At 42.2% G+C, this 22,033-nt stretch overlaps 1 protein-coding gene across 1 annotated transcript in view; it reads left to right on the top strand.

Moving 5' to 3' along the window:
* The window catches only part of raver2 (ribonucleoprotein, PTB-binding 2), an 86,012-nt gene extending 64,705 nt beyond the window's left edge, over nucleotides 1–21,307 (top strand). Inside the window, exons 9-16 of the mRNA XM_023954321.2 lie at nucleotides 167–278; nucleotides 3,158–3,495; nucleotides 6,002–6,110; nucleotides 7,952–8,130; nucleotides 8,727–8,837; nucleotides 9,041–9,142; nucleotides 15,735–15,953; nucleotides 18,942–21,307. Of these exons, the coding sequence (XP_023810089.1) occupies nucleotides 167–278; nucleotides 3,158–3,495; nucleotides 6,002–6,110; nucleotides 7,952–8,130; nucleotides 8,727–8,837; nucleotides 9,041–9,142; nucleotides 15,735–15,953; nucleotides 18,942–19,082 (1,311 nt within the window). The 3' untranslated portion in view covers nucleotides 19,083–21,307. The remainder of the gene's footprint in view (nucleotides 1–166; nucleotides 279–3,157; nucleotides 3,496–6,001; nucleotides 6,111–7,951; nucleotides 8,131–8,726; nucleotides 8,838–9,040; nucleotides 9,143–15,734; nucleotides 15,954–18,941) is intronic.
* The last annotated feature ends 726 nt before the right edge of the window (nucleotides 21,308–22,033 follow it).

The following is a 22,033-nucleotide window of genomic DNA, read 5'->3' as shown; positions in this document are numbered from 1 at the left end:
TCTCTCGTAAATATAAATTTGATTCTTTTATTCACACTTCAGATTCAGATGTGTTCTCCTCATCCTAAAATCGTTTTCTGTTATTATTTTCCTATTTGCGTCTACAACTCTTCCTTTTACTATATTTCCTTTTAAACTCGTCTTTCCCTCCTTCACATCTCACCAGGTCTCCAGTCTGCTTGGGGACCCGTCCAGACTGCTGATGCAGAAAGCTTTGTCCCTGCGGCCCCCGGGCCTCATGCCGCTGGGAAAAGGCCTCCTTGGAGAGTCTCCAACAGGTGAGCAGAATTGCCTCAACATCAGCTGCAGGGCCAAGAAAAATAAGCTCGTATGATCACTCTATCAAAATGGGGTCAAACTGAGGCCTTTAGTTTTATTTGCAAAGCAGCAGTTTCTGTTTAAATCTATGAATATAACTTTTGACTCTAGATGGAACCAGTTTGCGCATCATCTTTGATTGTAAATTTAAGAACTGGGACTAGCTGGATGCTTTTTGTGAGCAACTGGTGACTCTGCTGAGAGTGTAAAACTCACATGTTGCAGAGACGTAGCCAACTGCAGCATTGTGTACGTGTTTCTGATGGTGTGATCACATTTAGCAAGAACATCTTGGTTTTGAGATTTCTGAGTCTTTCATTAGGAATTTTCTCAACAAGACAATGAGTCAAACTAAACTGCAGCTCGATCATTCATTTATATGAGTGGGGCATTATGTAGGGTGACTGTTCCACATCCAGAGTGTTCAACTGAAGTGGTTTGAGTGTCTGGTCAGGATACCTTCTGGATTCCTTCCTGGCAATGGGGAGTGTGTTTTGCTGGGAGACGATTCAATGTTAGACCCACTGGAAAGATGGTTTCTCACAAAAGTATTTATCTAAAAGAGCTAGAGGAAGCAACTGGGGAGAGGAAGGGGCTGCTTCTCAAAAGGGACTACATTCTGATAAGCACCAATTAATTTGAGGATGCTTTAAAAGCCTAAACACTTGATGCTGCTCTTTTATCCATGTCTTACACATAAATGTTCCACAGACTTCCTAATTTTTCTACTATAACATAAATATACCGGTAGTTGTTTTTTTTTTTTTTTTTGGAACATCAGTAATAGAAAAAGTAGATTATCTAGCATAAAAAAAACAAATGATACAAGAACAACCATTATTTAAGTCATCTTCACATCTATTTAAATACATAAATTGATTAATTGAACATATTCAAAATCCCCCATACGATCCTCTAAGCGAGATGAAGAGTGCTGTCCGTACTTGTTTCTTGGTTTTTCAACTACCGCTACGTTAAGAAGGAAGTATTCCGCCCTGATTATTGTTCTTTTTAGATCAGAAAAAATGGAACAGTAAAACCTTGAAACTCTATATTTTGGGGGCTTCCTTCCAGATCTTCTTTGATTTGGGTTACTCTATATAGTGATCAAAACAGTGAATTGTCTGTCTCCATCTAACCTTATCCTCTGCATCCTCCTTCCTCACTCACATCAACCACCTTCATCTCCTTTTTGTCTACATCTACAGTCCTCCTCTTTCAGCCTCAGCATCTTCTTTCTTCATCCCCACTGATCATTGCTACTCTCTGCTCTACAACAGCCACCTCTTCTACTCTCTGCTCTATAACATTTTCCTCATTTATCAGCTCTTTAAAGGTCCATCTTTCTATCACACTTGTATAACCTGTCAACACATTTCCATCCCTGTTCTTGCGCATCTTAACTTGCACATTCTTCTGATTTCTGCTTTTTAGCACTTCTAATCTGTATAGATCTACTTCTCCCTCCTTTGCATCCAGCCTGTCATATAGGTCATCAGACAGCTTTTCTCTTTTACACTGGCACCCTGTAGGTCAACAGCAGCAGTGGTGGTCTTTGTTAACCCTGTCCAAAACCAATCCGGTAAAAAGATTCTGTTTGTGACTTGCGTGTTTCATTTGGTTTTAGTTCCTGACACAACCTTTTCCATTTATCCAGACCTGGGACCGTCATAATTAAGGACTGGATTGTACTCCCTTGTGGTTGCAGTGCTTTCCGGTCTGGCTGTTTCTGACAATTTCCCAAAATGGTTTGAATCTGAAACACAGAAGCCCAGATTCAACTCGGTTCATCTTTAGATTTACATTTTCTCTCCAACATCAGGTTTCCTTAAGTCTTGAGTATTTCCAAAGCGACTGATAAAAACTGCCTTGGAGTCAACAGATTCCACCTTTGAAAGAAACAATGTTGTATTTTCACAAAGGTCCTACTTGTTTTGGTTATTTTTACAAAATTTGAATTCATTTTTGCAAAGAAAACTAAAATCGCAACAGTTTTTTTCCACAGAAATACCAAAGATAAAATACAATTTACCAAATTGATCACTGATGTGTAAATGTTGGCATTGGGACAACTGTTGTTGACGGTAAACGGCTCCCTAATTTCTCTATTTGCTCGAGATGCAGCTGAACATTTATAACTCAGATATCAAGTTAGGAAAAGCCTTTCCTTTTTTTATCTCTCAATGTATAGATATTTATATTTCACTGATTGTGTGCTGCGGTTTTGCCTCTGCATGCATAATGTGCCGCTTTTAGGAGGATTTGCTGGAAATGTTCGCTCAGGGCTTGTTGGAGCTTCTTTTTATTGTGCGATTGAGGCTATTTTTCACAGCGTTATTGGATTTGTAATGAGTATGATTGTGTGTTAGTTGATACTAGTGTGTATGTTTTTTGTGCCTTTACACTTATGCACAGCAGTGTGCGTGTAGATATTTGTGTTATTAAACCCTGAAGTGAGGAAGATAGTGGGTGTGTGCAGCTAAGTGCTCGGCTGCAAATGAAAATGATAAGTGATGATGTATGAGCAGGAAAGCCACTCTCAGATATTGCGGCGGGCTTCACAGAGACGGCCGCGCTCAGTTCTCAGGTTCCAGCCGTACGAGCCATTTGTTTCTGTCCAGAGGAGACGGACGCTGACTTCCATCAATGCAAACTTTTTCCACAAATGCCCCTGGTATCTCTCCTCGCATTGCTTTACGTCATTTTATTTCCTTTACTTAACTTGCTTCACACTGCCTCATGTCTTTCTTATCTTTACCAGTACATATTCTCCTCTCTCCTCATTCATTTCCTTTGCTTTCTTATTTTAACACCCCCCACCCTCTTGCTTTTCTCTCAGAGTTGAGCCAGGAGTCGGTGCCAGTGTCTACCCACAATACAACAGGCTTAGTGTCAACTCCGGGTGTGATGCCGTACCTGCAGTGTCGCGCTGGAGACCAAAACATATCTCATTCTGGGTCCACAACCCTCCCTGCTTCCACTCCTTCCTCCTCCTCCTCCTGCGACAAGCAGCCGGTTCCCCCTGGGACGATGGTGAGCTCCCAGCTGCAGGGACAAAGCTACTCCTTGGGTATGAGTAACTCAGGCCTTGGCCCGCCTCCACCTAAACACCCTGGAGGAGTTTATTCATCAACAAGCCAGCACAGCAGCTCAGAAGGCAACAGCCTGCCTAACATGGTAAGCTCTACAAACAGAAGCTGCTTATATAGAACTCCACAAGGTGCTCAAACATCCTTCTGTATGGCTTCAAATTGGACTGGATTAGCAAATCTTCATTCTTTTGTTTTGACCTTGCTCAGGTTATTTGTTTATGAAAGATTCAGTCGCTATTAACCCTAAAATATATTTTAGATTGACTGCTTAAAATAATATAATGGAGAGCCGGTTAAAAAAAAATGAATCAGATATCGAACTAGATGAAGATTTTATTTACTCAAATCTGTACATTAGCAGCTCCTCACATGAGCTTGAAGCCTTTGAGATATTTATATTTTTTTTCTTAAACAAAATTTATTAACGTTTTATCCATCAGAAGAACAGATGTGAAAAAATGAGATAAAAAGATAGAAGAGAGTTTCCAGCTGCCAGCAGCCATCGTGAATCCTGCAGTGGAATGTGGGCACACTCATAAAAGCAGCAGGTCTGTGCATGTGGGTCCTCTCCACGAAGAAGAAATGTTGGTTATCTTTTGGAGGGGAATTCTGGTCAAAATCTTTCCAATCATAACGATGGACCTGCCTTAGAAGCCAGAGCAGCAGCCGAAAAATAGGATGGACTAATTGTATTCATTTCAGGAGAAAATCCATCTGTCTGAAAGCAAACTCCAACATACAGCATACATAAAGTAAATAATCGATCTCACATAATTCAGTATTCATCTCCCTATGTTCCACAAATCCATACATAAAGGACTCTACTAACTTTGTAGCTTTATGAAACAGTCCAGTTCTTTTACCTTAGATATTTGAATTCATTTGGCTCTTTTCTATCTGGCACTTTTATGTTAATCAACAAAACAAAATGTCTTTGAGATAACAGGTTTAAACATATTGGTTTGTGTATTGTCTAAAGTGTAGTAAAAAAACAGGGTTATCATATGTTTAGCTCACACAACACACATCCCTCGCTGTGGTTGACATTCAGCCAACTGACCCGACTTGGTAGAAGCAAACTTGAGTTTGGACGTCTTTTTGTTGGGACCATGTAATAAAAAGACAAACAGTAGAGATACAACAGAAGAAGAAACTGACAAAGTTTGATACTGAAATTTTGGTTTAGAAGATGAATATTCCCGATTGGTTTTATACTGTTTTACCAACATAATCTTGTTTGTATCTGTGGTTTTCAACCCATACGGCTGTTACTCTCTTAACTAACTCGATTTTTGGATATGTCTCTGTATCCTTTAGATCTCTAGTAAATAAAAAGCCAAATTATTTTATTTTTAAAAAACTATACATAATATGGCGAGCTTTAACATTGGAGTTGAACAATTGCATGTTCAATGCTATGAAGGCAGCCCTAAAATTGGTCAAATCTAAATAATAATATTCTTTTTCTTGTGTCGGAACAGAAGCAACTGCTTATTTTCTTTACTTTATTTTTATTTGCTTAGACATGAGTGCATTTGTTCTGATTCGTGAATAAAAATGAAAAAAATAACATTTTTAAAAAGGATCTGCCATTTGGCTTTTGATCAAGATCAGAACACCCATGATCATTATGCGGTACAAGGCTGATACATTTTGTGTTGTCCATGTAACACTTAATAGTTTCAGTGTTGCATATTTTTTCCCATGAAGATTTTGATTTTCCCCTGAACTGCAACACCAACCCTACGTGCACAAAAACCATGATTACAGCGATACCTTAGCCACTTTTGCACAAAAGTCTGTATTCATGGCTGCTGCATGGGTGCTGAGAGCAGCAATTCCAGGACTCGGACCCTGAAAGTGCAGATTTTGTCCTGGCTGCACTAAGTTTTGTTAAACAAATTGTTTTAACTTTTTTATTTTTATCATTTGGATTGACAGCCATCCAACATTTGGCATTTCTGTTTGTTTTATTCGCTAATTTGGTTTCAGAATGAAGTTAGTGGAGGTTTCCCGATGGAAAGCTCAGAGCATACATATCCTCAACGGCCCTTCTCTTATGGTGTTTCCTTTTGTATATTTTCCAATGTTTTTCTTGTCCCAGGTGGACTCTTCATACCAGCGATTCTCATAATACAGGACTGTCTAACCCAATTTTGTGCTACAGCAGCATGCTTTTTTTCTCTCCTCCCGCTGCCGTCTCTGCTCTGACAGCTCGTGCCCACCCGACTGTTCACTTGCTTTCGCTTTCTCCTTGACTAGGTCTTGATTAAATACAGCGCCGCTACGCCATTTGAACATCATGATTCGCTATAAGCCGGTGTATTGAGATAATCACAGTGCTTAAGTTCTTGAGGGAAAGGATTCCCCTCCCAGTGCTGTCTTCTGTGAAGTCTTTTAATGGAGAGAAAGTGTAATTAACGACTGTGCAGCCTCTTCAGCAGCTCATAAAATTAAAAATTTAAACCGTGTGTTGATTATTTTGAGTACTTCCTAAATCTGCTTAAAAAGAGAATGACAAAGATGCAAAGTAAAGAAGCAGTTTTTTTTAATACATATAAATGTTTTTTAATCCATTTTTCTCTTCTCAGGGAAGCAGTGGTCAGAGCTCCTTGTTAGGAGAACCTCCTAAAGAAGTCAGGCTGCCCTCTAATCCTTACCTGAACTTGGCCAGTGTGATGCCAGGAGTCGTTCTGCAAGGTGACTATAGCAAAAATGGGAAACAAACATTAACTTTTGGCCTGTTGTTGATGTAAACAAGAGTTTTTTTAAGGGGAAAACCAGATTTTTATAGGTTGATTTATTCTTTTAACACTGGAGCTTTACCTACATTGTTCTCAACTACCATAAAGCTACGTTCACGATGCCCTCGGCAACATGCGTTCAAGCGGTCACTTCCAGCGTAAACTCTGATAAACGCACTTAAATGCGCGTTTAGGGCTTATGCGTTCAAAGCTCTTGCATTCACACATATCTACGCACATTTTTAAGACAGTTTTTGGGTTCTACATACAAAACGGGCAACAATTGAACACACATTGAAAGTTAAACCATCTCGGACAAACTTTGACGAATCAGGGACTCTGATTTGGCAGTGACGTATAGATGATGGCTCTTTAAATACACAGTACCAAACGTCTGAAAATAAATCATGGAGGAGAAATTCATAACTGCTGTTGGTAACTGACTGGAACCGGCACAAAGTCTTTTATATTATAATAGATCTGTGGAAAAAAAAAAAGCCTGGAGCAAGATTCGCACCAAGCCTGTTCCAACTGTAGGTGGCAGATGTGCGCTAGTAAAAAGCAGAAAAGAAGACCTTCCTTGCTTGTCCAGTGTAAAAACCTTGAGTGTTTACACCATGGGTGTTTACACTGCACTTTCAAGAATGTAAAAATGTAGCCTGGTTTGTCCGTAGATAAACTCTTCAACCATTTACGCAATTAACGAAATTCCAGCGGATTCTGAAGTGGAGAAAAGCAGCCTTACGTTAAGAAAAGCAGTGAGGTGCGCACGCAATCAATGTAAATCAGCTGATTCTTTCCCAAAAAGGCAGCTTTCCCCCATTGAGCAACACTTTACGTTAGTAACCTGTTTCATATCGATGCAAAGCCGATATGAGAAGCAGCTTTTCTCCGTGTCCGAATCGGCTAATTCGATGATCGCATAAATTGTGGCTGAGTCACGGTATGTGTTATTTATGTGTCGTTTCCGACATCTCCAGTTTTAAATGCTTAAAGATTGTAATAATTTAGGGCTCAAAAGAAAACTGGCTGTATGTTTAAGGATTTAAAAGCCCCAAGCTTGCTTTTTCATCCAGTTGCAGTTACCCAGCAGACTCTCTGAAAGCACATGAGTCAGATTCTGGATCCACTTGATGATTTTGGAGCCACATGTTGATGGCTAAATATGCCATCTTCGTTGCCCCCCCCTCCCTGTCACAGCCTCAGAGCTCCAAAGAAAGAGTGACAGTAAGCACCAGTTATTTGTGCCGGCGGGGAATATGCACTCCAATCAGGCGCGACATTAAAACAGCTGAAGTGATTACTCTCCCAGCCATGTGATGTTCTCCAAGGCCTGGATACATGCAGATGCTGTTTTGACAACCACCACCCACCTTAACATTGTCACAAAGGCACTCCTGGACGGTAGCAGGACACCCCCACCCCCCCAACCATAGCTCAGTGTAAAAACTGACAAGCCAGATTCAGTGGACACCCAAAATATCCACAGTTAACTCCCCCAGAGGTCTTGTGTCTGTGCAAAGGCAATTCAGTGCTGTTTCTGCCACATGAGGTGAGCCTGTGGTTCAGTCCAGACGCTTCCATCTGGTGGCTAAGACATGGATGTTTTTTTTGTAATTTTTAGTTTGGTTCGACTTTGGTTCGAGTTTTAGTTTGTTTTTTGTCATGTTTCTTATCACAACCAACTTCATAACCAACAGAAATAAATGATTGACGTGGAAGGCACACCGCAAAGCCTCAGTGGAGTGTTTGCAGAGCTTTGTGCTCACCGTGCCTCCTGCACGTTTGCCTCCACAGGCGCCGTGGGAAACAAGGCTCAGGGAGGGCCGCCCAGCTCTGGGGTGTACAGCAGCTCCGTTGCTCCGGTTGTGTCTCAGGTTTCCAGCCCCTTTCCCCACAGTGCAGCCGCAAATGCCCCCCCCTACACTCCTGATGCCTCCGCTGACTACAGCCAGTACAACCAGGCCTACACACAGGTAAACACAGATGGGTCTTCAGTGTGTGAGAGCGTTCAACAGCGATCTTTAACTAGGCAAGTTAGGGACGTGGAAGAGATGCGAATAATTTTGGATATTTGGACAGACAAAATGAGAGTGGATTTGGCAGGAAGCTCTGCGAGTCTCCATCTGTCCCTGCTCCTCTCTTTTGTCTACCCCTCCACTGAAAAGAAGTCATGGAGACTGCCTACTGGCTGTTTTTCTGCTCCTCTCATCCTTTATTCATTTTTTTCTCCCTCCTGTCGAGCTGTTTTTATTTTCTCCACTTGTACTAGTTGTCCAGCAAGTGACACATCTGATGTTTGCAGCAGCTTAAATGGTAATTACAATAAACTCCTCTAAGCAAATAGGTCACCATTAGATAACCAATAAATGGTTGCTTTAATTTGTGTGGAACAATCCAGACAGAGGAAGGGGACTAACTGTCAGCTGGAACAATGGCTTTAGAGTGACAAACAAAGAAAACGACGTAGAGAAGGAGGCGTAAAACTCTGCAAAGACTAGATGATTACTGAGCAAACGGGCTCTGTCGTCTCTGTTCCTTCTCACTTGTCGCTTGCTGATGTGTGTGACAGGATGCCATGCAGCAGTGGTACCAGCACTATCAAGCAGCCCAGGCTCACACCTACAGCACTGCTCCTCAGCAGGACGGCACAGCTGTAGACTACAGCAAGGAGCACACACAGGTAGGTAGGCTGAAGGGCTCCCAGAGCACACAGCCAATAAAACTGGACTGATGACTGATTTTAGGAAGTTAAAACGGAGAAAAAAAAATCCTGCAAGAATTACTTTCTGTGTTTTTTAGGAGAACAAAAGAGCACTAGTTTGAAATCTGCATCTTAATTTCACATTCTTTTATGGTTTATAATGAAGTGTTCTTGTGCTCCAGGCTTCTGCAACATCCTCCTACGGAGATTATAGTTCCTACATGCAAGCCGTCACTCAGTACTACTCGCAACCTGCAACAGCTACTCAGGCCTTTCCTAGCAAGGTTTGTGCACTCGAACGCTCACTCAACTCAACTCTCAACTCATCTTTATTTATATAGCACTTTCAATCAACAGCAGCTGACACAAAGTGCTGAACACGAGAAATGAAGAAAACAAACACTGAAACATCTTAAAACACAAGATTAAAAATGGAGAGATAAAAACAATAAAAACAACACAGCAATAACAGAAGTCTCATGTTGTATTAAAAGCCAGAGCATAAAAATGGGTTTTCAGGCGTGTTTTAAAAATGGGCAGTGATGAAGCTTCTCTTATGGACAGTGGCAGAGAGTTCCAAAGCTTTGGAGCAGCGACAGCAAAAGCTCTGTCCCCTCTGAGCTTCCGTCTGGACCCCAGTACCTCCAGAAGCAGCTGATCAGCTGATCTGAGGCACCGGGCTGGCGAGGAAGGAGAGAGAAGTTCAGAGAGGTACAGCGGGGCAAGATCATGTAAAGATTTAAAAACAAATAAAAGAATCTTAAAGTGAACTCTAAAATGCACAGGCAGCCAGTGGAGCGATGCTAAAATTGGCATGATGTGGTCTCTCTTACGTCCTCCAACCAGGAGACTGGCAGCTGCATTTTGAACACGTTGGAGACGTGAAAGAGACGACTGGCTGAGTCCAACATACAGAGAATTACAGTAATCCAGCCGGATTACTGTTTCAAAATGTGCAGCTGTTAAAAAAGGTTTTACCTTAGCAAGTTGGCGAAGATGAAAAAAGCTTGACTTCACCACTGAGTTTATCTGCTGATCCCGTTTAAAATGACTGTCCAGTTTAAAACCCAGATTAGAAACATTTGTTTTTAAAAAGTTAGTCAAGGGACCCAAATCAACTTGGAAAGGTTCACTAAAATCACTTGGTCCAAAAAATAGAACTTCTGTTTTATTTTCATTAAAACTCAAAAAGCTAAGGGCCAACCAGTCCTTAATGTCCTGAAGACATGACAGGAGCTGCTTCATGGAGAGATCATCTTTTTTTAACGGCAGATAGATCTGGCGTTCATCTGCGTACAAGTGAAAAGAAATGCTGTGCTTCCTCAAGATTGACCCTAAGGGTAACAGATACAGAGAGAACAAAAGTGGCCCTAGAACCGATCCTTGTGGAACCCCATAAGAAACCTGAGTTGAGGTAGATTCAAAACCACCCAAGCTGACACACATTCAATTCAATTCAATTCAATTCAATTCAATTCAATTTTATTTGTATAGCCCAAAATCACAACAACAGTCGTCTCGATGGGCTTCGAAGTAAAACATGAAATCAAAAGGATCACGAATACAAAGAGTTCAATAGAAAAATACTAAAATGAACTAACAAACTGACTATGCTATACTGGCATCCCTGCCCTTAGACCCCCCTTCGCGGTAAGGAAAAACTCCCAAAAAAAACGGATTCCGGAAAAAACGAAGAAACCTCAGGGGTGCCCACATGAAGGAGGGATCCTCCCCCAGGACGGACAGGCGATTTACCAGAACTCTTAGAGAAGAATTAACTTATCTAAATCTACAACTACATATATAAAAGTCCAGCAGACGAGCTTCATCCAGCCGTGGTTGTGGAGACAGTCAAAGGCGCGAGTCGAGCCGGAGACAGGAACCACAGCCAGGTGTAGGAGCAGGAGCAGAGGTGAGGTACTCGGTCAGGTACAGAGCAGAGACGAGCCAGAGATGAGCCAGAGGCAGGATCCACAGCCAGGTGTAGGAGCAGGAGCAAAGGCGAGGTAAACGGTCAGGAACTGGAGCACGGATGAGCCAACTGGAGTCTGGAAGCACTCCCACTCCCCAGGAGGGGAGAGGAAAAGAGGGACAATACATGAATCGCACTGCACCAAACAGAGGCATGGAGAACTAAATGATAAATTATGATCAAGAATAGAGGAGAGGAAGGGTAGAAGTAAAAAAAAGGAAAGAGGACAGAACCCCAGTGCACCATAGTTACCCCAGCTTCAACTTCTAGCAGCCTTTTAAAAGAAATAGTTATTATTAAGTTTAATTTAAACAAATTAACATTAAGTTAAATAATCTCTGAATACTAACTAGTCTGACAATAAGCCTGTCCAAAGAGGAATGTTTTAAGTCTAACTTTGAATGTAGAAACTTAATCGGCCTCTCTTACATGAGCTGGGAGTTTATTCCATAAGACAGGGGCTTGGTGACTAAACGCTCTACCTCCAACCGTACTTTTACTAATTCTAGGAACCACAAGCAGTCCTGCATTTTGCGAGCGAAGTGTTCTGATTGGTTGGTAAGGGACTATGAGGTCCTTAATATAGGACGGGGCCATTCCATGTAAGGCCTTATAGGTTAACAGGAGGATCTTGAACTTGATTCTGGAATCAACTGGGAGCCAATGGAGCGAAACTAACACAGGAGTGATGTGATCTCTTCTGCTAGTTCCAGCTAACAATCTAGCTGCTGCATTCTGAACAAGCTGGAGACTTCTTAAGGAACTCTTAGGACACGCTGCTAACAAGGAGTTACAGTAATCCAGCCTCGACGTAACAAATGCATGGATGAGTTTTTCAGCATCACTCTTAGAAAATATATTTCTGATCTTAGCAATATTCCTCAGGTGAAAAAAGGCAGTTCTACACGCCTGAGATATATGAGCCTTAAATGATAAATCCTGGTCAAGTAAAACCCCAAGGTTTCTAACTGTGGAATTGGGGGCTATACTTATGCCATCCAGGGAGACTATCTGAGCAGACAGAGTATCTCTGAGGTTTTTAGGACCAAGTATAATGACCTCAGTTTTTTCTGGGTTCAAGAGGAGGCAATTAATTGTCATCCAGGTCTTGATGTCACTGATGCAGGCGTTCAGTTTCTCTATCTGGTCATTCTGGTCAGGCTTCATGGATAAATACAACTGCGTATCGTCGGCATGACAATGAAAATTAATGCTGTGTTTCCTGATTATGTTTCCTAGGGGTAGCATATAAAGCGTAAACAGGATCGGTCCCAAGACTGAGCCCTGTGGGACTCCATAGTTGACTCGAGTGCACTGAGAGGAATGGCCATTTACATTAACGAACTGATACCTATCGGACAGATAGGATTTAAACCACTGGAGAGCAGATCCTGTGATCCCTATGTCCTGCTCTAGTCTATGGAGTAAAATACCGTGGTCGATAGTGTCAAAGGCTGCACTGAGGTCCAACAGGACCAGAATAGAAAGTAGTCCCTTTTCTGAGGCCAATAACAAGTCATTAGAGACTCTAACTAGTGCAGTTTCCGTACTGTGGTGAGGTCTAAACCCCGACTGAAAGTCTTCAAAGTGGCTGTTGTCCTGTAGGTGGCAGTAAAGCTGCTTAACTACAACTCTTTCTAGGATTTTAGAAATAAAGGGCAGGTTTGATATCGGTCTATAGTTGGCCAAGATGCTAGGATCCAAACTGGGCTTTTTCAGAAGAGGTTTAACAACTGCATATTTAAAAGACTGTGGCACGTAACCCGTTTCCAGAGAGGCATTTATCATTGTTAATATGGGATCATTAATTAGGGGAAAAGTTTCTTTAAAAAGTCTAGTGGGAATTGGGTCTAACAGACACGTTGAGGATTTGGAGGACGTAATAATTGATGTTATTTCCGCTTGATCCACAGCAGTGAAGCAGTCTAATGTTACAGAGGTTTCTATGGATGCCTCCACTTCTACCGGTTCAGCCTGCTCTGGGCTGATAGTAGGAATAACTTGATTTAACTTATGTCTAATATTTGAGATTTTACTGTCGAAAAATGTAAGAAAATCATCAGAGCTGAGAGAAACAGGAACATGTGGTTCTACTGAGCTCTGACTGCGAGTTAATTTAGCTATAGTGCTAAAAAGAAATCTTGGATTATTTCCATTCTCTGATATTAAGGTTGAATAGTACTGGCTTCTAGCTCTACGCAGAGCTTTTTTATAATTTAATAGGCTATGTTTCCAGATATCCAGAGACTGCTCTGAACACATGGTTCTTTCTGCCAGGTAAGAGAACATAGTTAAATGTTTTCAATTGTCTTTGCAAAACATTTCAAAACCAGTGTGGAAAAAAACTTTGGAAAATGTTCATTTCAAGCAATTAAAGCAGAAATAATACAAAAACAATACAAACAATAGAAATGTATATCTATCCAAAGATATATCAAACACAGGATGATTAGTCATAAAAATTGATTGGAAAATACGCATACATTCACATACAGTAGTAAATAATTCAATTGCTACTATCAAGCATTAATGAACATATTAGCTCTTTTGTTTATAGTTCCCAATATAATCAGACTCTTAAATATTTAGATTGTCAAAAAAGACTATCTACTGGTAAATAAATTATCAATAGATTGCTTGAAAAGGAGTGGGAGGAAGCAAAAAAACGTGTAAAAGGGAGATTAGTGGTGAATGAAGCAGGTAACTGTTAAGAAACTTTAGCATTATAAAATGTTCCTGTGTTAAAAATAGAAACACAACGAATCAGGATCTATGTAAAAACAAAATATAGAAAATCATGTTGCTCTGAAAGATGATCTGAGCTTGAATTGAGTTCTCAATGTTTTAATGGCATTTTATGGAAAAGAAAATTATAATGTAACTTTTATTGAATTTCTACAAATCTATAATTTTCCTTCACCAAATCCTCGTCATCTGCAAAAAAAAAAAAACTCTTCTAATGTTTTCAGATTTTTGTTAAACTGAATTTCTTGTTGTTGCATTTTAATGAGAAAAATAGGTTTTTAAGAAACTGGAAGCTAAGAAATATTAAATGCCATCTTTGTCCCCGTTCAGACCGGTCCGTGAAAAGGATGTCTGACATTAAACCGGTCTGTAGCCTGAAGAGTTTTGGAGAGCACTGATTTAGAGTGTATTGACCTCTACTATCCAATACATCTAAAATTGATAGTTTCTTCATCTGAACATCGTCTGGAAACAGTAAGCACAATGTTTCTTGTTGAGAAAGGGTCTGAAAATATACTATGTTTTTTTGTAAACATGGAAAAGCTAGTTATTGTTGTTTTTATTATTTTCCTTCTTTTAATATTATATAAATATTTTGCTGCCAGTGTGGATCTTTGGATAAAGGAGCAAAAATGTTTCATGGATCCTCAGAAACAGCGGTGGGCAAACTACAGGGGTTTAGTTTCTCACCAGATACTTTCATCACAACTCGCCTCCAAATGAGGCTCACGACAAGAACAGATGAAGGGTTAACACATTCCTGAGTTCCTGGGAGAAAAAAATGCAGCAGTGAGATGTCAAAAGAAATTAACCTCAGTCTATAGTAGGCTGTTGTTGTGTGATGTGTTCTCTCTGGATATTTCAAAGTAAACCAGATTTTTGAATCTTCAGTGGAGGCTAATTTCTGCAAACTGATGGCCCTGAAGAGGACATCAAGCAGAGAATGCCTGCTCAAGGAGGTGGGTGGTGCAAATAGATGGGGTTGATAGAAGATAAATCCCCCCAATAATGGAAGAGAGCTCCAGAATTTGTGGCGTCAATCACTGAAGACTGATGGTCAGGCTGTGTTGTGTGAACGGCCTGAAAGGACAGATATGGACCTTAAGCCTTTGAGATGAAGTTCAAGATGTTTTTCCTTCAGCCAAGAGGAAACGTCTGCAAGACAGGTAACGCAGTGCTTTGTGGGAACTTTTTGTTATCCAGTGAAAAAGACAGAAAAACAGAGGTCTATTTTGAGTAGGCATCTCAACTCCTGGTTAACTGAAGAACTTTTAAACCCACCGCAATGAAGTAACGTGTAAAGATTCAAACAGCCAATGGCATTCAGACCATGGTGGTCCATCGGATTCTCCCTCTCCTCCTTGAGATTGTGCAAATAAATATTTCACAATGGGATTTCCTGGATTTCTTTTTACCTTCTGTCTCTCACAGTTCCAGTGTTTCTATGATGAAGATCACAGAACTTTATCATCATTTCAAGTGAGGCAAATTGCAGAACCAGTGACTGACAAATACTCTTTTTGCACCACTGTATCCGCTTGGTGAAGGAGTCGAACCATCAACAGTGTTCAAATGCATGGAAGTGTCCAACCTTAGTCAATAGATCTCATCACTGGATGTATTGTATTGTATTGTATTGCTGGCTTTCAATTGGAGTCTGACCTCTTTGTGAGTCACTGATCCTCCAGAGGGACCCGTCACCATTCAGCACCCGCCTCACACCGGGATCAGTCTGCTCCAAGCTCTCTGCTGTGTGTGGATGCTTAGATTGGGAGGATTCAAGTACATGTTTGTATTAAAGCTATTTGGAAGTTCAAAAGTGGTTTGTATATTGATGTTTTATTTGGATTGGCCTAAATATTTATTCTTACACAGCCAAGTTGCATTCTGGTCCATTGAGTTGAGCCGGTGTTGAGGTGAAGATGTGACTGGAATACTCCAAGCATCAAACTCAGAAAAGCTTTGAGTTTTATTTGTGCTAAATAAATAGTGCTATCTAATTAAAGATAAAGGTTAATCTGAGCAGAAAAAGCATAAACGGCAAAGATAAACGTCTGAGCTGTCCCTGAATGACCACAAGAGGGCAGAAAAGTCATCGTCTTAAAAAAGAAAAAAATGAAGTACCTAATTGAGCTCAGTTACTTGTGGTTTCCTTGCAGGAGTTGGATGTTTGTAAGCCTCTGGGGGTCTCCCTGCACACGGTCAGTAACGGTGCAGCCCCTCCTCCAGCCGTGCTGCCGGCCGCCGCCGTACTGCCAGCCTACAGCACCCTGCCTCTGATGCCAGGCTTCCTGGGGGCGCCACACCCGGCGGCGGCAGCTCCAACCCCCGTCACACCTGCTCACCCTGCAGCCACAGACTGGAACACATACTACTATGTGAGTGGAGCACCTGAACAGTCAGGCTGTCATCTTAAAAAGACGCCACACATTTCAGAATTTATTCAATTTTTTTTAACCTAAAGTTTTTACTTTTTTACTTTTTTAGACATTTGAGGGTTGCTGTTTTTTTTTTTTTTTTTTTTTTTTTCAACTTGTCCTGTCCAACAGCTGGGCAGACAGATGAGAGCTGAGGGCCTCTTGTGTTGGACAGATTTTACTTTAACAAGAGGGGTTATTAATCTTCAGACAAACCAAAGGTATGTCCGGATAAACCCCTTTTGTAATTGAGGCCAAACTTTATTAATTTCAATCATGTCTGAAAATCTTTGGTGTTGGACCGGACGGAAAAGGAAAGAGGGGAAGAAGAGAGAGGGACGATAGAGAGAGGGGGGAGTAGGAGGGTGATAATAGGAAGGGAAGGGGGGTAAGACCATGAAGCAGCATAAAGCAACAAGTTTACTGGTTGTTAATCATTATGGTAAGGTTCAAATGTAGTACAAAAAGGGCGGAGCCTGCCCACACACACACTCAAATGTTATAAACACACCTGCTAGCTGCAAAAATGTCCACATGTCGACATGCACACAAAACAGATAGTGTTCACACGCATACTTATGCCTTAAAACCAACTAGTGTGAAATATTTCAGTCATTCAGTCATGCAAACCGTTAGTGCAAAGGTGAGCTAACACCTGTGCTCAGGTGAGTGTTTATGTTCTTCTAAAATGGATGGTGGAACGTGGAAAGAAGGAGGGAGAGTGCCCAGCCATCCCCACCCCAAGACCCCCACCGCAGCAGCAGCGGCAGCCGGAATCCCCCCAACGCCACACGGGAACCGGCAGGGAACAACCGCCGCCCGGGCGACCAAGCCCGCCACCCAGGCCAGAGGCAGCAGGACCGCCGCAAGGCCCCCAGAGCCAGAGAGCAGGGAGGCACGGAGGGAGAGAGAGCGCCGCCCCAGCCCAACCAGGAGAGCAGCCCCCCCGCCGCGCCGGGAGAACCCAACGCAGGGCCCCACCGGAGAAGGACGCCCACAGCCCCAGACGAGCACCCCACCACCACCCAGGAGTTCCGGGCATCCCCCCGCCCCAACCCCAGGTACGAGCCAGGACCCCCCAAGGGAGACCCGCTCCGCACTCCAGGCAGCCATCCGCCCGGCCCACGGTTGGTCCAGAGAGGAGCGAGGCAGGGGCCCGCCGCCCCCGCCCAAGAGGGGGGAACCCCGGGGAAAAAAGAGGGCCCACAAGGGGTGTTGTAAATATGGCCCGACCAGGCTCGGCCACAGTTGGAAATTTGGCGGGGCCCAGCGCTCAGGAGCAAGGACCAGAACCCACCCCCCAGGGACACGAACACTCCCGGCTCAGATGTAATGTGAACCCCCCCGCCCCGCGGAGAGAGCACCGCCGGGCCCAGGAAGCCGGCACCCCGGGGACACGGCCGCCGTTGCAAAGGGGCCCGTACCCCCCACCAGGGAAGAGGCAGGGGACAGATGGTCCTAGGTCCCACCTTCCTTGCAAAATGTGTGTGCATGTATGTGTGTTTGAGAGGGTGTGTGTGTGCATGTGTGTGTGTGCTGTTTTTGTTGACATTCGAAAGACGGGGCACTGAATTTCTTAAAGAGGGAAGATGAGTGTAGTTCAGCTTTATTTTGTGAGATAAACTCAAAGCAGGAGTTTCTCAGAGACTCAGTGTTGATGCTTCAAGCCGCTTAAGAAGTTTTTGAATTTGTCCTTTTATCTTTAAAATGTAATACCATACACAGCCTTAGAGCAATTCTTAAATTACTGCAAATCTGGACAACAAAACATTTTTTAAACTGACTTTATGAACTTTATGTTATGGTAGTATTTACTAGTCCCAGCCTGTTATATAGTCCTTTTTTGGTCAATAGAAGTAGAGTCAATCACAGAAGAGTTAGAAACACCAGAGTAGATGTTCATGTTGGTCAAAGTGACGAGTGAGGAGAAGTTCTGTGAAAATACTGTACTGTGAGGGGTTTAGACTGATGTCTGTTCTGGTACAGTTTCTTCTGTTTGGACAGACGAGGCGTCCATGAGTTGAAAAGCTTTTGGATCTAAAGGAGAACAGGAATGTAAAGTAGTTTCATAAAGAACTTCCAAAAAGCAGCTGTAGGAACAATGCAGCACAGAGAAGAAGCTCTGTGACGTCTGAGCTGAGCATCGTCTGTACAGAGATTCACATTTGTTTGTACTGAGGGCCCCAAAGACCAGCACTCACTCACTCACACACACACACACACACACACACCGCCTGGCTGCTTGTGTTTCACCAAATTTGGTTTGAGATTTGGATCAGGTCATTGTATTCTCTGGATATGAGCTCTCATTTTCCACGTTTGTTCTTAGAATGCATGATGAACATAAGACAACTCCTAAAAGAAGAAGCAGGTTAGACACCAACTGACAGGGAACAGGACAGCAGCAGCATCTAATGCTACGTTCAAACATTCAGCCACTGCTTAAGTCTACTTTGAGGTTCCACTTTCAAAACCCCTGAATTCATGCGTCGCTGCACAGGTTTGTACGATGGTTTTTTAGACTAAAAGTATACATTACTTGATCTTTGACCAATCGGGGACTCGGTGTGATGTTAGGGTAGCATCCTTTTCCAAACACAGATGTGCCAACCTTTTGAAAATCGATCATGGAGGAGAAATTAATAACTGCGGTTTGAGCCCGGCTGGAATTATGTCACACCAAGTCTTTCATTAATCGGAATAGAGCAATAAAAGAAAAAGCTTCACTTTGACATTTCACACCAAGCCTCTTCCAGCCGTGTCAGGTAGTGACAGTCCAGTGTGAGCTCTTTATGCTAGAAGCACATACAAAAACCCACATTCAGCGCGTTCTTGAAAGCGCCACACGTGCTCAGTGTGAACGTAACATAAGACCCCAGAAATCCTGCATGAAACCAGAACTCATTTTGGCGGATGACTTTATCTTTCCTCTCACCTGTGTGTCATCAGAACCAGACGAGGGGTCTGAAGAGGGAGTATCCCAAGCTGGCCGTACAGGAAGTGGCGTCGTCAGAGGGGGCCTACATCGGGCAGCACTCCCAGGGCTTGGGGGGGCAGTACGCCGACTACTTCAAGAGGAAGAGGCTCTGAGTGAACTGAAGCCCCCCCACAGCCTGCAGCTCAGGGAGGGAGGCTCACCCAGCTGGAAGTCAGAGCTCCCTCTAGTGGCCTTTCTGCTGCCGTGTCGCTGCTGTGGAATTTGGTAGTTTTAGGCTGAAGTGAAAAAAAAGCCATACTGCTCTTTGAATTTGGCACACAAACACATCAACAGCTTTGCTTTTGTCCTGTTTAAGCCTTAACTATTTAACTTGTTGTTTCTCAGTCGGTGCATTCTTAACTAATATTTACTTCTAAATGGTTTTCTAATATCCTTTAGACTGATGTCAAATGTATCCGCAGCTGCTTTTGTGAATGCAGGCGGGTGACCTTTGTGCCTGCTGGGGCTGTCTTAGGACTGGTCTTCCAGTCAGGTCTGCCCCTCAACCCCCAAATCCCCTCCAGTTTCCAGAAACTACACATGTGGCAGAGAGTCCCGCCTCCCAGCCTCCTATTACCCCAGCTCCCCCCCCCCCCCCCCCACACACACACAAAAACAGCCGTGTTTGTTCCGAGTGTTGGTCTGTTGTACATGACGGAAGTGTCAGCCATTCTTTTTCCCAAACGCGGGAGAACATCAGGAAAGAAAAAAAGAGGTGTGAGCCAACCGGGAGTGGTGACCAACATCCTCCCACCGGGGATTGACCTTTCTTACAAACTAAAGCTCAATGTTTTGTAAATATCCTGCCATTTAATATAGAATATATAAAGCCATGCGTGACAGACAATATCATTATAATAATAATAACAATAATATGGGCTTTTCCAGCTTTTTATGTGTGTTTTGCAGCACAAATTGAAAATATTTATTAATTTTTTGGGGTGAATCTATAATATACTGTCATATATTTGTAACATATCAATATTCTGAGGCAACGTTAGCCATGTATTTAATCATTTTATGTGGTCTTTTTTGCCTTTTTTCCTTAAGCCAAATCTTGGGACAGTCTGCTCTCTTTGGAAGGTTTTGCTTAAATGATAACAGAAGCTTAGATTTCTGTAAAAGATTCGCTTTGTGCTTCATTGTTTCTAAGCAGAGTTTGAGTTTTACGACTGCCTGAACACATCACTCACTCTGAAGTAAAGAAGGCCTGTTGCTCACCACAAGCTGCAAAAAGAAAAGCATCAGAAAGTTGCTCTTTGATATTTCTTTTACAATTCATAGGTGGGAAATTGATTTTTTCTTTTCTTTTTTAAGAAATCTTGTTTTTTTTAAAGACGTTTTTTTAAATAAATGTGAACAGCTTCTTATTTTCTAAGTGTTTGTTAATGTTGCTGCTCAGGCAGAGAGCAGACTCTGAGGATAGGGCTTTCTATTTTCTATCATACATGCAGGTTCAGACTTCATATCTAACGTCTGGCAATAACTTTAAGGCTCGTACTGCTGTAGATAGATGAATGTACCCGTTGTCTATCTGGGATGTATGTCACTTCCTGTTTTCCGTTCCCACACTTCCTGTGTCTTTATCTCTGTGTCCTTTCTTCTGCTTTAGAATTATCAGATGAGGGGAGTAGTACTCTTGTTGTCGTGACAACCACACGCCCACACTGTGAGGACCAATAGGCAGTGCGACGTGTGTGCAAGGGTCAGTCTTGAAGTCACTGAGGTGATGGCTCGCCGTGGCGTTCAGGTGCATGCTTGGTAACAGGAAAGTGGAGCGTCTTTGGTGCTGAGCAGGCCTGCTTAACTGAAGCCAATAAACGGACACTCCCCTTTTTTTTTCTTTAAATCTTTAATATACTGTCTGTGTGTTGGAGGCAATTTCTATCCAAAACTCTCAAAAGGACAGACACGTGCTAGAAATGTGAAAACTACTTTCTGTATCTGTCAGTCCTTCTGATGCTGAATCTTTAACCCGATCAGGAAGTATTCTTCCACAGGTTTGTGCGTCTGTCACCCACACAACCTATTCCAATTACTTCAAGATTAACCCTTAGTAGTCTGGGGCCTTTCTCAGCTTTCTCCTTCTTGGAATGTGCTGTTGATGTAGATCTACACCTGTTTTTTGTGGCAATAATTGGTTGATTAATTGAGTTTTCATTATGACTCAATGAACTTGAAACTGTCCAAAAAATGGTAAACTGTCTTTTTTTTTACCGCAAAATCATAAAAAATAAAGATCGTATTGTGATATGGCAAAGATAAAACGTGTAGAGACGAAACAAAACTGTATAAGTCCAACAATAAAACAAAGACTCTCACTCAAAACTGTGAAAAATGTCTACAAATTATACAATTTCCACAAACTTGCAAAAGGAATATTCCAGGGGGTTTCATAATTCTGTGTCAAATCCCTTTTCTTGGTGTCAAACCAAATAATTCAATATCAAATGAAAACTATACTAATGGAGGGGTTTGTGTCATTGTAAACAACTGATGTGAGTTCAGAGGCTTCTGAAGGTTGATGCTGTTTCACAACCTCATTCAAAAATAAGAGGAGCAGCTGCAGTTTGATGACACCTTCACCAGTAAACAAACAGTCCAATCAAAACATTTAGAGATTCTCTCCTAAATGTAGCTTCACTGCAGTTTGCTTCGGAAAACCCCTTTTTCTTGGCAATATGTTTTTATATTTATTCTGTTGTTCCACTTTGTTTTGAGGTTTCTGAGTGTCTTTTTGGGAGCTAAAAACAGGTAAACCCATTCCTGTCCGAGTTTGCTCTTCCACACAAGCAGGTCTGACCAAAATGGGCGTTCTTTAACCCTTGTGCTATCTCAGATGACCCCGCCCTTACATTGACGTGTTCTCCCTACCATGACAAAGGTGGATAAAGGTGGAAAGATTTCATGTAATCCATGGACACCAGTGAAGATCACAAATCATTGAAGAAAAAAGGTTCAGCGCACTGTCTAATGGGTCTAGATGACCCCACTCCCAAAGTTAAAGTGCCTAGGATAGCACAAGGGTTAAACCCGCCTCCATCCCCCGTTTGTCTGGGCGTGC

The sequence above is a fragment of the Oryzias latipes genome, chromosome 4 (genome assembly GCF_053564925.1).
Source record: "Oryzias latipes strain Hd-rR chromosome 4, Olatipes_Hd-rR_3.1".
NCBI lineage: Eukaryota > Metazoa > Chordata > Actinopteri > Beloniformes > Adrianichthyidae > Oryzias > Oryzias latipes.
This window is presented reverse-complemented; position numbering and strand designations above follow the sequence as displayed.